This window comes from Gallus gallus, chromosome 4 (genome assembly GCF_016699485.2).
Source record: "Gallus gallus isolate bGalGal1 chromosome 4, bGalGal1.mat.broiler.GRCg7b, whole genome shotgun sequence".
In the NCBI taxonomy this organism is placed as follows: domain Eukaryota; kingdom Metazoa; phylum Chordata; class Aves; order Galliformes; family Phasianidae; genus Gallus; species Gallus gallus.
The window spans coordinates 3,267,942-3,282,843 of NC_052535.1; the positions used below are offsets into that span (position 1 = coordinate 3,267,942).

The 14,902-nt window shown below is 49.5% G+C and overlaps 1 protein-coding gene across 3 annotated transcripts in view; it reads left to right on the forward strand.

The window, feature by feature from the left end:
- The first annotated feature begins 4,794 nt into the window (after positions 1-4,794).
- DOCK11 (dedicator of cytokinesis 11) overlaps positions 4,795-14,902 on the forward strand; it is a 70,042-nt gene continuing 59,934 nt past the window's right edge. For all 3 annotated transcript variants that reach the window (XM_015278441.4, XM_015278442.4, XM_015278443.4), the window contains exon 1: positions 4,795-4,956. In XM_015278441.4, the coding sequence (XP_015133927.2) occupies positions 4,855-4,956 (102 nt within the window). In that variant the 5' untranslated portion in view covers positions 4,795-4,854. The remainder of the gene's footprint in view (positions 4,957-14,902) is intronic.

Below are 14,902 nucleotides of genomic sequence, written 5' to 3' on the forward strand. Positions count from 1 at the left end.
GTGTTGCTTCTTTTCCATTTCGATTCTTAAATTTGCCATTTGTCTTAATAGTGTTGGCTGCTTTATGAGATCATTGGTCTTGCCTGCTCGTTTTTCTTTTTAGTTCTGTTTTGTCTCATCCTGTCACTTCTTTAACGGCTCTGTCATGGGGAATGCAGTACTGGGACTAACTGTGGAGCAGAATTGAGTGTAGTTGTACAATAATCTGATTATAAGGAGATTGCATAAGTGTGTAAAGATTCCTGTCATTGCTATTAGTGGGAGATTGAAGACATGGAAAGTCAGATAATTGGTCCCAGTCTTAATTCTTTTTTTGCTCAGGTGAATTTGGTAATGACTTGATGTAGTGTTGGCTTGAACGTGAAAGGGAATTGCAAGGGATATATTGTCCAACAAAACAAATACAGAAATTGCTGTGTACTTCAGAGAATTCACAGTTGACACACTTGGAGTAAGTATAGCTCCCAGATCTGAAACTTCCTGTATGCATGAGAGAGAAGCAAACTCTTGTTTTTTTTTTTCTTGGAGCTCTCCTGACTTGACAGAGGTGGGGAGAAACACATTTAACAAAAACATGTTTAATCTGTGACTCCAAATGTGAGTTTTGGTAACAGGTTGTATATGCAGAAGGCTGTAATTTCTTTTTCTAAGGGCCTACTTATCCTTTTGTTCTTTAACAAAAGCTGTTGACATCCACATAATCCAGAATCCACTTAGAAAATACAATTGAGAACTTCCGAATTTCCAGGAGAGAGAAGTAAGGATATGTATGAATTAACACAAGTACTTCCCTGGAATCCATGAAGCGAGCTGTCTGTAGTGGCAAAGGCAATACAAATGCTTCCCTTCAAGACCTAATTTCTGCTGTAGCTGGCTCCTGTTACAGTTTATTCTGGCAGCAAGCAGCTATGACTGGAAACAGAGTTGTTTCTCTATTACTTTGTCACTGAGAGTCTCTGAGACACTTTGTCTCATCAAGCTGGTGCATGTGCAGAGAACAGAAATAACAGTATCTAAAGCGGCTCTAAGAAAGAAGGGAACAGACTGTAGCAGATTCTGTTGTGACAGGGCATGGGGAAATGGTCTCAAACTAAAACGGGCAAGGTTTAGATTGGCTACAAGGGAAAAGTTTGTTTTGCTGAGTGTAGTTGAGCTCTGGAAGGGGTTGCCCAGAGTTGGTGGTGGATACCCTGTTGCTGGAAGCAGGGCTGGATGGGGCTCTGAGCAATCAGATTGAGCTGTAGGTCATGTTCATTGCAGGGGAGTTGGGATGGCTGGCCCTTAAAGATCCCTTCCAGCTCAGATTAATTTCTATTTTGGCAATGTCCATCTTCTTCCCTCTAATTATAGGTAATTATAGATTGTTTGAGATCTGCATATAGGCACGTTGGTTTTGATTCATTCTATGAATGCAGGAACAAACTGGAAGGCTGTTGGCAGCTGTTGAGTGGTTCTCAGTATGTAAGTACTGGAGCTGTGCTTCAGGATTGTTTATGCTAATGGCTACAGCTACTAATTCTGCTTTCTTAGTATTTTCCTAATAGTAGTGGCTTGCTTTTCAGTTTGCCTGATTAGAAAATGGTCCTTTTCCCATATGTGCTTCAATGGCAATTCTGGCTTCTATGTGGAAATCAGATCAGAATATAATGCTAAGTATGTGGAGCACATAAAACTGCTGAATTTTGCCTACCTTCCACTCCACTATTTGGGGGTACAGAAATCCTGAGGCAGCGTATGGGATTTGTGTTTCTCCTGTCCTTGAGGAGCTGTGGCCATGCAATCCTGGGTAAGTCAGCAGAGGGCAGCCCTTTAACAGCAAGGAGCTCTTAGCCCAAAGGTAGCGTTGATGTGGTGCTACACAGCTGGAATATGCTCCCAGAAATTAAGTGAGGAAAGTGAAGATGTGATGGTACTCATAACTGTTCCTCCCAGCAAAAAGGCACGTCTGGGTTACTGAATCATGCTGGCTCACTGCAGGAATGCAGGCCTCTATCCAGTGAAGTGAAGCAATGGGATTAATCACCTACTTACAGTTAATCACTTAGTTAAGTGTTTTTCTGGGATAGGCCCATTTGAAGGTGATAAGTAGGCGCACAGATAACCAGTGAAGGCAGTGCAAAACAGGATTATTTTCTAATGATATTACCCATCTTTTGCCTTGGATGGCTTGTGAGACCTGAAGCCCTAAGCCTGCCTCTAACCCTGCAGCTTGTCTGAGGGGTTCTCAGTGGTGGCCCAGGAGCCCCATATGTAGGGTTTCAGTTTTTCTATCAGTGTCAGCAGCAAACTGGTGAGATAGGCAAAAAATTGATTGCTTTAGCTTGTCCTCTATGTTACAGTGCTACCAATAAGTGGGTAAGATTTTGCTGTTGGTCTTAATACGGTGTATTCTCAAAACCTGTTTTCCTGTAGTCTGTGCTGTCCTGAAGTCAGCCTGAGTTTGCAGCAGACTTCCTTCAGAGAAATGCATTCTCTGTGGTTCTTGTGCTCCCAGTAAGTGCACATCCCTGGGAAAAGGGCAGCAATCCATTAGGTGCAGCCCTTCAACTGGACACCCTGGTGTTCAGTGCTCTGCATTGAAAGTGCAGAAGGCAAATGGGAGGCTGCAGCTTCTTGCATGGCAGGAGGCAGCAGTTTGGGCATTCGTAAGAAATGCACTGAAGAAAAAACCTTTTCTTATTGTTTTACTAAACCATGTTTTGAAGTAGAAGTGATTTCAATGATGACTGCATTTTGTAAGAGGGCCTGTGTTTGCTGTCCTTTCCTGGGAACAGAACACTTTCACCTCTTGAAGTCTGCAGGGTTGTTGAGGCTGTGAGTTTCCTATGGCAGGCTGAGTTCAAGAAAGTAGTGCCTTCTGAGGTGGTGCCCTGAAGAGTTCCACAGCACCTCCAGAATCTTGCTGTGTTCTCATGTGTCGTTGTAATGCTGATAAACTATCCCTGACGTTTTTTCCCCGTGCAAAAGGAGACTACAGCCACAAGCCTTGCAACCTTGGCCCTCCTCCTGTAGTAATGCTGTGGCTGCTGTTATCTGCCTTAGTGCTTGTTGTGCTTGAGACTTTTATTCTGGTGTTCAGCCTTCCTGAGGTAGAGCTTTCTGCATGTTGTTTTCATGTCATGTGTCCTCACTGCTTCTATTTTCCTTTTGTTTCCATGCTTGGCTCCACAAAACAGTCTCAGTTTGCTGGCTCTTCCTTGGCTCAGCTGAGTGGGATGGTGACTGGGCACAGCCCCTTGCTGGCACTGCACCAAGCTCATAACCTCACTGGGAACTTCTTGCTTCTGACTGCATAAGCAAGGGGTGGGTACTCTAGGAATCTTTTTATTTCCTGGCAAATGACCCATCCTGGTGCTGTTCTCAGAGCTTTCCTTAATCTAGTAAACCAAAGGCAGAAAATAGTGCTGCCATGAGTACTGGTCTCCCATCACTGGTGTTGCACTGGCTCTTGCTCTCCTATAGGGCCCAGGCTGTCTGAGCTCTCTCCTGCAGGCAGGATAAGCAGGGCTGGCCTTGTTCTGGGGCCAGCAGCCGCATAGGAACTGGTGCAACCTCTGCAAGAGTGCCTATGGCTGTAGGGATAAGGAAGTGAACCACTGTGCTCTACAGCTGGAATTGTTTGTCACAAAGCTTTCTGCTTCCTTAGAACTAGTTTAGACAGATTTTGAACAGCCTTAAGGAAAGATGTTTGTGAAAATGCTAATGCTCCTGCGATTAAACTTCCTCCTTTTCTGTCCCTCATCTAGATATTTCATAATCAAGTATAAACTTCTAGATTTGTTTTGCATCTGGTGTAGAAGATCAGAGTAATGTTTAACATGAAATGGTGTCTGCTGTCCCTTCCATGAACTGCTAAAAAGCAGAACAATAATTGGCTCGCATGCTTTAGGAGTCACAAATAACAGTTTTGATGGTTTGGATCATAATAGCTGTATTCATTACTCCCCTACACGTTGGCTCTCATAATCTAAACAGTTTCTCTATATGTTGTGTGACTGATGGTGTGCTGACAATTCCAGTGCAGTGCTTGTGCTATGGCTGATTGAATCATATTTATGTAACGTGTGCAAATTCCATAGGGTATGACTATCATAGAATCATAGAATCACTGGGGTTGAAAAGGACCACAATGCTCATCTAGTTCCAACCCCCTGCTATGTGCAGGGTTGCCAACCACCAGGCCAGGATGCCCAGCCTCCCTGACAACCTGTTCCAGTGCGTCACCACCCTCTGTGTGACTACAGGGCAGATGTCTCCAATGCAATATCTGCGTGCAATACCATTGTTTTGCTTCGTAGTGCAATTAAAAAGTAAGGCATTAAGGTACAAAAATATATGAAGTGAAACAAAATCGAAGGATCTCTCTGCTATTAAATCGCCATCCTTGGGACTGAGCACAAAGCTGCGGGGACCAGGAGCAGGTATTAACTCCTTCCCCCACCCCAATTCTGGCCGAGCAGCCACACAGGGAGCTGGGATCTTACACGCTGTCATCAAAGCACTTTCCTACAGCAAACCCCATAGGCTGGAGATGCTCAGTAGTAGAATCTCGTCCTGCATCCAGCTTAACCTTACAGGAAGGCAGCAGGGACGCACTTTGGGGAGAGCTGCGTGTGGAGCATCATCCCTAACGGCACGGAAACGCCTGTAAGCCCTGCTCTCTGCGGCCGGGGAGTGCCCAGCACCTGCTGAGGGGACAAAGCGGGGCCGGGCCGGGGCGGGGGCTGAGCTCGGTCCCTCCTCGTCCCCGCCCGCCGCTCAGCGGCTCCGCCCGGCCCGGCCCCGCCCGGCGCTGGGAGGCAGCAGCCCGCGGCGCGGCCCCGCTCGGCTCGGATCCGCTCGGACCATGTCGCCATGTCGGAAGTGAGGAAGTTCACGAAGCGGCTCAGCAAGCCGGGCACGGCCGCCGAGCTTCGGCAGAGCGTCTCGGAGGCGGTGCGAAGCTCCTTCGCGCTGGTGAGTGGCGAGGCGGGGAGCCCCGGTTCGGTACGGCGCGGTACGGCACGGCGCGGTGCAGCGGTACCTTGGGCAGCTCCCAGCCCGGGGGAGCGGCAGCGGAAGGGACGGAGATGGGCAGGGGATGCTCAGAGCGGGGGAAGAGGAAGAGGAAAGGGATGGGCAGGGGATGAGGAGCTATGGGTGAGGGAGAAGGGCCGGGCAGGGCGCGGCTGGGCCGGGCAGGAGATGGGGGAGGGCAGCAGGGCAGGAGCACAATGCCCTCTTCGGGTAATCTTTCCTATGGGTCGTGCAGTGCCATTCTGCGTTCAGCCCCATTTGCCACCTGCCATCTCTGTGCCTATCTGAACGTGCTCCAGAGGTGTGAGGATGGCAGGAAGCGATGCTTCTGTCACCTTGGGTTAGTTAGGTGGTACTTGTGTAGTGGGAGCACAAATCAATGAGGATCCATCTGTGCAGGGCAATGAGCAAGCAGGTACTGGAGCTCATCCTGATAAGGCGCGGGCACTGAGAAGCTGGTAAACAAACAGGGTGGGACTGAAGGGTACAGCCTGGCAAGAGCCACTGGCGTTGCTGTAAGCATCCCACAAACTGTGCCCCAACATCTGGCATGAAAGCCACGTGCTTTCATCCCTACATGTGGGATGCTGCAGCAGGTTGCCTTTGTTGTGTGCACAGCTGTGCAAATGTTGGCTGCAGTACCCCAGGGGGATGCTGGGGGCAGTTCAAAGCTTCCCAGAGCTCTGTTGGATGTGTTTCACCGTTGCTCATTGAATTACTCCAGCGTGCAATCACACTTGACCTTGACTTTGATGGAAGGTTAGGAAATGGGGCATGCAGAAAGTGCAGTACAAGTTGAGTGAATAAATCCTGTTCATTCTCAACTAGAACATCAAATTATGTGTGAGCCAAATAGATGGAGAGGTTTTAAAAGTTCTTAATAAAATAGAGTTTTCTTGTAAATTTTCTAATTCCTAAGGCCAAAAAAAGTCATGGTGACAATCCAATCTGGTTTCCTTGTGTCAGTGCTATTGTTTCCTATGTCCTTACAGGCTCCCGTGGGGTTTGCTTTCACTCTTTCATCAACAATACGTATAGATAAATGCTTCATAATAACGAATGGAACCTCTTGTTTAGAACCTCAAGAGTTTTGGTATCCTACAGGCAAACGGTGGCACAATGTGCCATGTGCCCTCTGTCAGAGCCTGGAGGGATGGATGAGATTGCAGATGAAAATAAATGAAACCCTGACAGCAGCCTACAGGAGCTGGCAGAGTTCAGCAGCCACTCTCTTTCTGAGCCTCTCCAGGGTTTCATTGCCTTCACCACCTCTGCCAGCTCTCTCTCATTCTCTTTCAGAAAGGCAAATCCCCAGAGCTGCTGCTCTGCTCGCTGTGTTTGCAGCCAAGCACCAGAAGAGGATAGGGCAGGTGGCTCTGATTCCTGCTCTTGGCAGAGTTTCCTGCTTTTGACAGTTCAGCAGCAAGGGGATAAATCCCAGCACTTCTGCATCCCTGGGAAGAGCCATAGGATACTGCAGCATTTGGAGAGTGGGAAAGGAGGTGGTGTGAGCTTGAAGGACTGTCTTGGTTAGCACTTTGGACTCCCTCAGTGACGAGGGGTGAGGAGCGTGCTCCTCAGGGAGCTCCAGGGAAAAGGTGGTTCCTCTCCCTTCACTCTTTGTAAGAAAGGGATGAGGTTGATGTCTGTGATCTGGCTGTAGTTGAGTCCATAGGAAACTGAAGGTGAGCACGGATGAGAACAAAGTGTGGGGCGCAGAGCTAGCACTGTGTGCACCAGGGCACTCATCTTCCTCCCAAGGGAGAGTGGGTGCCATGAAGCTCTATCACTGTATGGTGGAGTTCAGCACTTGGGGCACCTGGAGCACTCCCTCAGGAGGAGGAACTGTCTGGAATAAGAAGCCATTCACAGTCTGTGGATGAAATACTGCTAAATGAAAACATCTCTGTGAGGAGAACCTTTAACGTCATGGAAAAGGTCAGCCTGCATGGAGCTGTAATTTGTGTGTTAGAGGAGATGCATTTCCAGGCAGGAACGCTGTGAGGCAGAGAGGCAGCTCCCAAAGTGCAGTCCTGCAGGTGCAGTGCAGCTCGTGTCGTGCTCTTTCTGTTCCTGGTTCCCCAGTTATGCTGGTATAGTAGAAGGAGAATATTTATTCCTCTCTTTGGTGTGCAAGCCTGGAGTCAAGTCAGTCATGGCTTGGCTGGTAACTTCTCTTCTTTGTGTCTGTGAAAGGGATGGGATGGAAAGAGCAATGAGGATCTGTCCCGTGCTTCACTCTGGCCTTCCCCAGGTGCCCTGGGGTACCCGTGTCCCTCCTTTGCACCAGCTGCTGGGGTGCAGTCAGTGTTGCTCTTGTTACAAGTGGGGCTGTAGTCCTGATCTGTAGCACCCAGCTGTGGCAGGGAGCCCAGAGACACCTCAGTCCCTGTGGATGAAGAAGGATGAAGTGCAGCTTTCACTTGGTGCTCTTCTGTTCCCCTTCCCGTGCTGCTGTTCCCAATGGCATTCCTGGCTGGCATTCTGGCATTGCGTTATGTTCACAGACGCACTGGAACAGGTTGCCCAAAGAGGTTGTGGATGCCCCATCCCTGGAGGCATTCAAGGCCAGGCTGGATGTGGCTCTGGGCAGCCTGGTCTGCTGGTTGGTGACCCTGCACATAGCAGGGGGGTTGAAACCAGATGGTCATGGCGGTCCTTTTCAACCCAGGCCACTCTATGATTCTATGATGCGCTGTGTAGAGGAGCTTTTGGTGAGACAAAAGGCTTCAGCAGGAATCCCTTGAAAGTACACACAGCCCTATAGAGCAGCACCACAAGAACCCTGATTTTTTTTCTTCCCACTCTTCTTTGCAAAGCTGCAGGGCAGACTGTATCAGCTTCAGCTTTGAATGGTCCTTGATGCATGCAACTGGTTATAAATCAATGGATGGAAGTTTGACAGAATAACCAACAAACAAAGTCACTGTTTCAGTAGACAAATTTAGCAGAAGCATTAAATTGGCTGGTGCGATAAATGGTGTGCAAAGCAATGAAGGAAAGTTTTAAGATGTGGTTAGAGAGAGGAACAGGCCTAAGTGTGGTAAATTAAACCATTCTTAGCTATGTGATTACGTGCAGTTTGAACCTTGGGGCACCAATAGTAAAATACTGCGTTCAAACTACAAATTCATAGCTGAAGTATTGAACTCTAGGAGAAGGATCCAGGTTGGAGCTCAAGGAGAGCAGCCAGAGGACCTCTGGCAGTGAATGGACACTGTTGTTCTTGGCTCAGGTCTTCAATGAAACCTCCTTTCTCCCCTTCTCTCCACACTTGGGATTTTACTATTATGGGAGGGTGGTGAGGAGCCCACAGTGAGCTGCCAACCAACGTGGGACCTGTGCAACCACAGCAGTGCCATGGGATGGAGCCCAGCCTGTACCCCAGGGATGTGGATGTGCACCCTGTGGTCTGGTGGAGGAGTCCCTGCACCTCTCCTTTGCCTCATTTTAGCTTTCCCCCAAAACTGATTGTGGTGTTGTAGAGTTGAGCAGAATGCACATGAATGAGAGCCGTAATCTTGTGGTGCTGCAGCACAGCAAAGGCTCTGCCTTCTGCATGGAAGCCGGACCAGCTGCCTGGGGTGACTTGTTTCTTTGGGTGAATCATAGAAACGTTAAGGTTGGAAAAGTCCACTAAGATCTCCAAGTCCAACCCCAACCCACCCCCACCATGCCCATAACCACATCCCTCAGTGCCACATCCCCACAGTTCTGGAACACCTCCAGGGACGGTGACCCCACCACTCCCTGGGCAGCCCTGTGCCACTGCAGCACTGCTCTTTTGGAGAAGAAATTCTACCTAATATCTGACCTGAGAAGATGGAGTTGGGCCTCTCCTGGGCCTCCCCTCATCCCAGGAGCCATGCAGTCAGCAGTGGCTGAGTACCAATGGGAGAGGGTTGTCTCGAGCAAGTTGCAAGCTTTCCAAAGGTGTCATTCTCAGAGTTGTGACAGCGAAATAAAATGCGTGAGAGAGATAAGACCAAAGGAGCAAACGTTTGACGAAACGCAGACAGTCCATTTTCCCACTGTGCTGCCAAAACAAGTAATCTGGTGGCAATGCTCAGTCTCCTACAAGCACTCCGCTTTTCTTAACTGGAGATACATTCACAGCTTTGCCAAAGGACACGGACTGGGAGCACCGTATCTGGGCAGCAGGCTTTCCCCATGCTGGATACTGGCCAGCTCAGTAGCACTGCTTGGTGACGTGCGTGCCGTGCAGTGGGATGTGGCTGCAGGACTGAGCCCCATGCACCCGGGCAAGCTCCCAGCTTTGACCATGTGTCTGCCAGCACATCAGCTCCCAGCAACTGCAGCGTGGGAGATCATCTGCATGCAACCCACGCTGATTCATGCCATCCAGATGTGAGAGTGCCTTCTTTTCTGTGTTACGTGGTGCTGCTGGCAGCTTTGGCATGAGGCTGTGGGCCGCATGCCAGGAGGAGATGGGTTCTGTTTGATCCGGGCTGGGCTGGGCTTCTGTGTACCGTTTGGTTTCAGGCGGACACCAAACAGGAGATAAAAAGCTTCCAAAGAGTGATGTTGAGGAGGTTTTGACTGGAAGCAAAAAGGCACTTTGTTCTCTCTGTGTTTTTCTAACAGCTTAATCTATATTATATGCGACTGAATTTATACTCCTGCAGAGGAGATCAGCTTTCTGCATAGAATCCTCCTTTAATAAGCTAAATTCACTTTGATCAGTGTGAAGGCTGTTTGTGTGCAGTGCTTGTAGCGATCTCAGTGCTCAAGAGAGACGCGGAATATATGCATGTTCCCCTTTGGGTGCAGTCGATATGCTGTGTTTGCATAACTTCAATAGCAAAAGAGACGTATTGAAGACATGGGAGGAAATTCTGCCCCTGCTTCAGTGGGAGTTTTGCCTCCGGAGTGCCACCACCGCGTGCTCGGGTGACTTCTGTGGAAGTGCTCACAGTGAGGTTATTACTCATAGAAAACACTGAAACGCCTTCTTAAAATTAATCACTTGCCTTCCTGAGTCGGTGTTCTTGCTGTCAAGGACCTCATTTAGCTCAGTGCTAAATGGCCCTGGGTTGTGCGTGCAGTGCAAGTGGTCGGGGCTGCTCCTGCCTGAGTGCACAGCAGTTGTGCTCTGGGTGAAGGGCATCGCTTTGCAGAGGGCAGCAAGGCCTGCACACCACGCAACCACCTGGGGCTGCTTCCTACAGATCTCCAGAGCATCTCCCACTGACACTCAGTCTGGGAGAGAGAACAATGCCTCCTTATGCTGCGATATGGGCACTGTAGGATGGGCCGTGCTCAGTGTGGCCACTTCCTGAGGTTTTTGAAGGCTCTGACAAGCTTCACGTAGACAATAAGTTTTATCCTTCCCAAAGCATCCTTGAAGTAGGTTTCCATGAGCTCGTTATAGGAAGGCTCTGAGGATGTGAGCTCTGCGCATGCACCTCTTGCCACATCTTGCAAACTCTATGGCTGTGCTTTTTGTGCTCGTTGGGTAAAGCTGAGGGTGGTTGGTTCTGTGCTGGAGGCAGTGCCATGGAGATGCAGGTGTCCCCACACTGACAGCATCTGCCCCGACCTGCCACCGGCAGTGCCTGGAGCAGATGGTTGTCAGCAATGCCGGCGGCCGACTGCCAGCAATGCGGATGGGGATTTGGTGTGCTCAAAATCCAGTGAGGGGATGGCTGGGGGGATTTGTTTCAGCCCTTTCTGGTATCTGGAGATATTTGCAGTGTACCCCCCCTGAGGACCAGGAGCTTTTGAAGTTGGGCTGCTGGAGTGCATATTATAGCATCCTTTTATACAGGCAGTTTGGTGGCTCTTACGTGATTCCATTTAGCTCTTTGCACACTGATTTCTCATCTCTAATGATGCAGAATTACACAAAGCTTTTGACATTTCTACGGCCTGGGAATGCAAATCACAATCGCACACAGCAGCTGAAGAGCAACCGGTCTTAGGGCTGTGGGTTTAGGTTTCCCTGCTTAATTGGCCTCCCCGTTCCTGTTCTGGCCAAGGAAGAGAAGGGTGGGTTTGTGTGCCTTTGTGAGCACTGCTGTCATCTTAGAAATACTGGAGTATGATTCTCTGTCCCCGTCTTCCTCTGTCTCTTTTATTCCCTTAAAAATTGCAAATCAAAGCTCTCCGTTGCTGGCTCTTCCCTTTAGTGCAGCCCTGTCTCATCTTTACAGCTTTTTTCTGCCTCCCGCTGCTTCTCTAATGGGGTCAGGTCTGCTTGTTCCTAACCCCTTTCTCACCCCTCTCTCCTTTCTTGCTGAAATGCAATTTCTTTCTCTCTCCTATTAATAACTCCTGTCACGGGGCTGTCCTTGGGGAGTGGCTGTGTGGAAGGAGATCACTGCTTGGGTCCAGAGTATCCTTGCTCCTTCCTCCTGCCCTAACTTCATACTGAGTGACATCCCCACTGCAGCAGCCTGGCCTCTCCATCCCCTCAGTAGGGACATGGCAAAGGTGCAGCTGGAAGGACGGCTTCTCTCCTGGATAAAGTTAGGACCTGGTCATGTCGTGGTGCTATAGCTTTTTTTCTGTGACAGCCATACTTAGGGTTGTATTTTGGTGGTGGTTGGGAGCCTGGGACGTGGGTTGGAGCTGTACTGTGCTAGGAGAGCTCAGATAGAGGGCAGGACCACAGCTTGCACGCTGAGCGCTTGGGGTGGGTGTACCCGAGGGATACTCAATGTTTGATGTCTCAAAGCATAGCAAAAGCTGTGGCTCACCCATTTCTCAGGTGTTTGGTGGAAGTGGTGAATCTGTGAGTGGCGAATTTTGTGCAGTTCAACCCCATGCATCTGCAGAGCCGCTGAGTCAGGAGAGGTGAAAGGAGCCTTCATCTCCTGGAGGAAGGTGGTAGGGAGGGCTGGATGCAGCACAAAGCTGGGTTTCAGGAAGGCAAACCTAGCTTCCCCAGGTCACCTCCTCCTGCAATGGTTTGGAAAGTTACATTCAACCTTTTCCCCTGTGCTCCTTTGTCTCTTTGCATAATGCTGACATTCGTACGGATGTCTTCATTCTGGGGAAGCTTGGAGGTGCCTCCACCAAGAGCAGCATTTTGGCTGGACTGAAGCACTGCAGAGCCTGCCCAGCAGCTATAGAGCACGCAGCCACACAGTACTTACTGGGGAGAAAACCATTTAACTTCGCAGCTACCGCAGCCAGAGCTGAGATGGGAGCTATGCAGACAACTTCCTGAGCTGTTTCAATCACCACTGACATCTCTGGGGCTTGACTTCACTGTTGTGGGTGTTCACCTTATTGCTAAGGCAACCCAAAACCCATCTGTGACTTCCTGCTCTGGTTCCATGCAGCACTGCTGCAGGGACTGGGGTGAGCCCCCGGCCGTGGTTTGCCTGCAGGAGTGGCTGCAGGGCTGGCTTGGCCCAGAGCATGAGGTTTCTTGAGTGAAAAACAAGGAGTTTTGGGAGCAGGCAGGAAAGGGAGGGGTTCTGCTTATGTACAATTAATTGTTTTAAGATGTTCTGAAGTTGGTTCTTCTGGAACTGGATGCTAAATATAAAACGTGTGCTACATAAATAAATGATGAAATAGCAGTGACATCTAAAAATCACTTTGGGGTGCTCCAGTTAAGAGCTTATATAAATAACAAGTGTTATTGTTGTTGTAATTACTAGTTCCCCTTTTTTAGCATGCCTGCGCTTACAGAATGTTTTGAGAATTCATGTCTGGCAGAAATTCATCTGTCCCATGGAAACCAGGAGCTTTTTGCCAATTTCTACTAGTGTTATTATTTTCAGAGGAGAAAATCAGAGCAGCGCTGCGTTTCCATCTCTCTCACTCTCTGCAGCAGATGCTCAGCTGGATGCAGATGCAGCTCCGCAGGGATGCGCTGAGCTCTGTTTCATGGGCAGCAGGGCTGGGTTCGAGCCAGGATGTACCCATGCGTGCAGGGAGAAGTGGGATTTTGGGTGTATCTGGGGACTGGAGATGCTGTGGCATGTCCCAGCTACAACCAGCCTCTGGTGGTGCGTTTCCTATTTGACTGGGGTGCTGTTTCCAGAGGTGACATGCACAGGTTGCTTGCAAACCCAACGCTCTGTTGAACGGCTGTTTCCTTTAGCTCAAGTGATTGTGCAAGTTTCTCAGCTTTCAGGAAAAAAAGCACCATCTCTGGCCCTTGTGGTTGCAGATCTGAGCTTCATAATGTGATCTCCTAAAGACTGTCAAGTGTGGAATCCAATGCTAAATAAGTGGAAGGAAAATGAAGGTTATCCTGATTTTCTATCGTCTCTAAGGCAGTCTGAAGGTGCTTCAGATCCTGACTCACTTTTATTTGCCAGGACTGAGCAGTAATAATAGATAAATGCTTATGTGTCTCCCCTGACATCAACTTTTTGACCATTTTGTCAAGCTTTCTCCAAGCCTTTATCTTGAACTGATGCTCTCAAAGACAATGCTGATAACTAAAACACTTCCTTTTTGGTTACAGAATTGAACATAACATTGAAAAAGGGGACATCCAAGTTTCAATCGATGCATGGTTCCGAGCTGGGTTCACCAGCTTGGATTCAATCCCAAATGAGTGCAAACTGGCAACATGCAGCAGCCCAGAACCCAGCCTGTGCTGGCCTCAGTGCACACAGCAAAAGAGGCCAGAGGCAGGGTGGAAAGGAACGGTTGCAGTGACTTGATCTGGTGTGGGGTGTTGGTTTTTCTTTTTTTTTTTTGGCAGTAATCCGTCATCACGTTCTTTCATTTGGATGTCAGGATCTGCCTCAGAGTGCTCAGCTGAGGCCTCTGCCCTGTGTGCCCTGTCCTGCAGGAGCAGGCAGGTGTGGGCAGTGAGACTGCTTTGTGCAGGACTTGAGCTCTGCACTTTGGAATGGAAAACATGAGTAATTTTCACTGCAGATGTTTTCTTGCTGGGTGCCATAACCGTGCGCCCGTCCTCCCTTTCCTATCACTTGACTTCTTATTTCAGTGAGCACGCCAGGCAGAGCCAGCCATCTCTGTTCAGTGCAGAGAAGAGGGAGAGAGGGGTTACAGCAGCCTTGTGTGGAAGTGCTTCTGGGGGAGTGCCGGGGACTGGGGAAGGAAGAGTCTGCTGTGCCTGCCTGGACCACAGCTGGGATATGGCTGTTTCCAGGATATGAGATGAGCAGCACTGGGTTCCTCTGCTGAAGGCATCACCTAGCATCTCGCCAGGGAGCCCACACTGCCAGAGGTAGGATCTGTTTGCTTCTGGGACAGGAGCAAACAGATGAGCCGAACCCCTTCCTTTCTCTCTCCCCAGTGCCTCCTGGGCCCTGCTTTTCTCTAACCCATCTCCAGGCTCAACTCAGCTTTCTTAAGAGCTTCCCCACAGTAGCCATCCCCTCTGCCTGTAACCCCCTTATGTCCTTCATACAAAGCTCTCCCAGGGTTTTGGGCCAGAATTGTGGCCAAGTCCTGCAGACTCTTCCTATGTCACAGGGCTTTGTGCCTCCAGCACAGCTAGGATTCCTGTCCGGGCATTTGCCTTGTGTTTTTAAACCTCCTTCTCTCTAGACAGCATAAAAATAGTCTTGGCCTGCTCATACCCAGCCTTATTGACTGTTTTTCCTCCCTGTGGTTTTACCGTAGCCCATGTCTGCGCAGCTCACCGTGGGCCCTGCAGTTCCATCCAGCTGACAGCCATGTTTGCAGCACCATCCCATGAGAGCTGCATCTTTGCCTCCCTCCTGGCTTCTCCTCTGATCGTGGCTGTGCTGAGAAGCTTGCAAAGCACTTGGCAGCAGCGAGGCTGCGTCGTGTTGTGCCTGCTGCCATCTGTGCTGACTAACGCTGCCGCCCTGCTTGCCCTTCCTCCCCTGTTGCTCTGTTCCCACCTCTTTCCTCTCTCCTCTGCTTCTGAAGGTATTGGGCCGAAGATGCTGTTTGGCTTTGTACT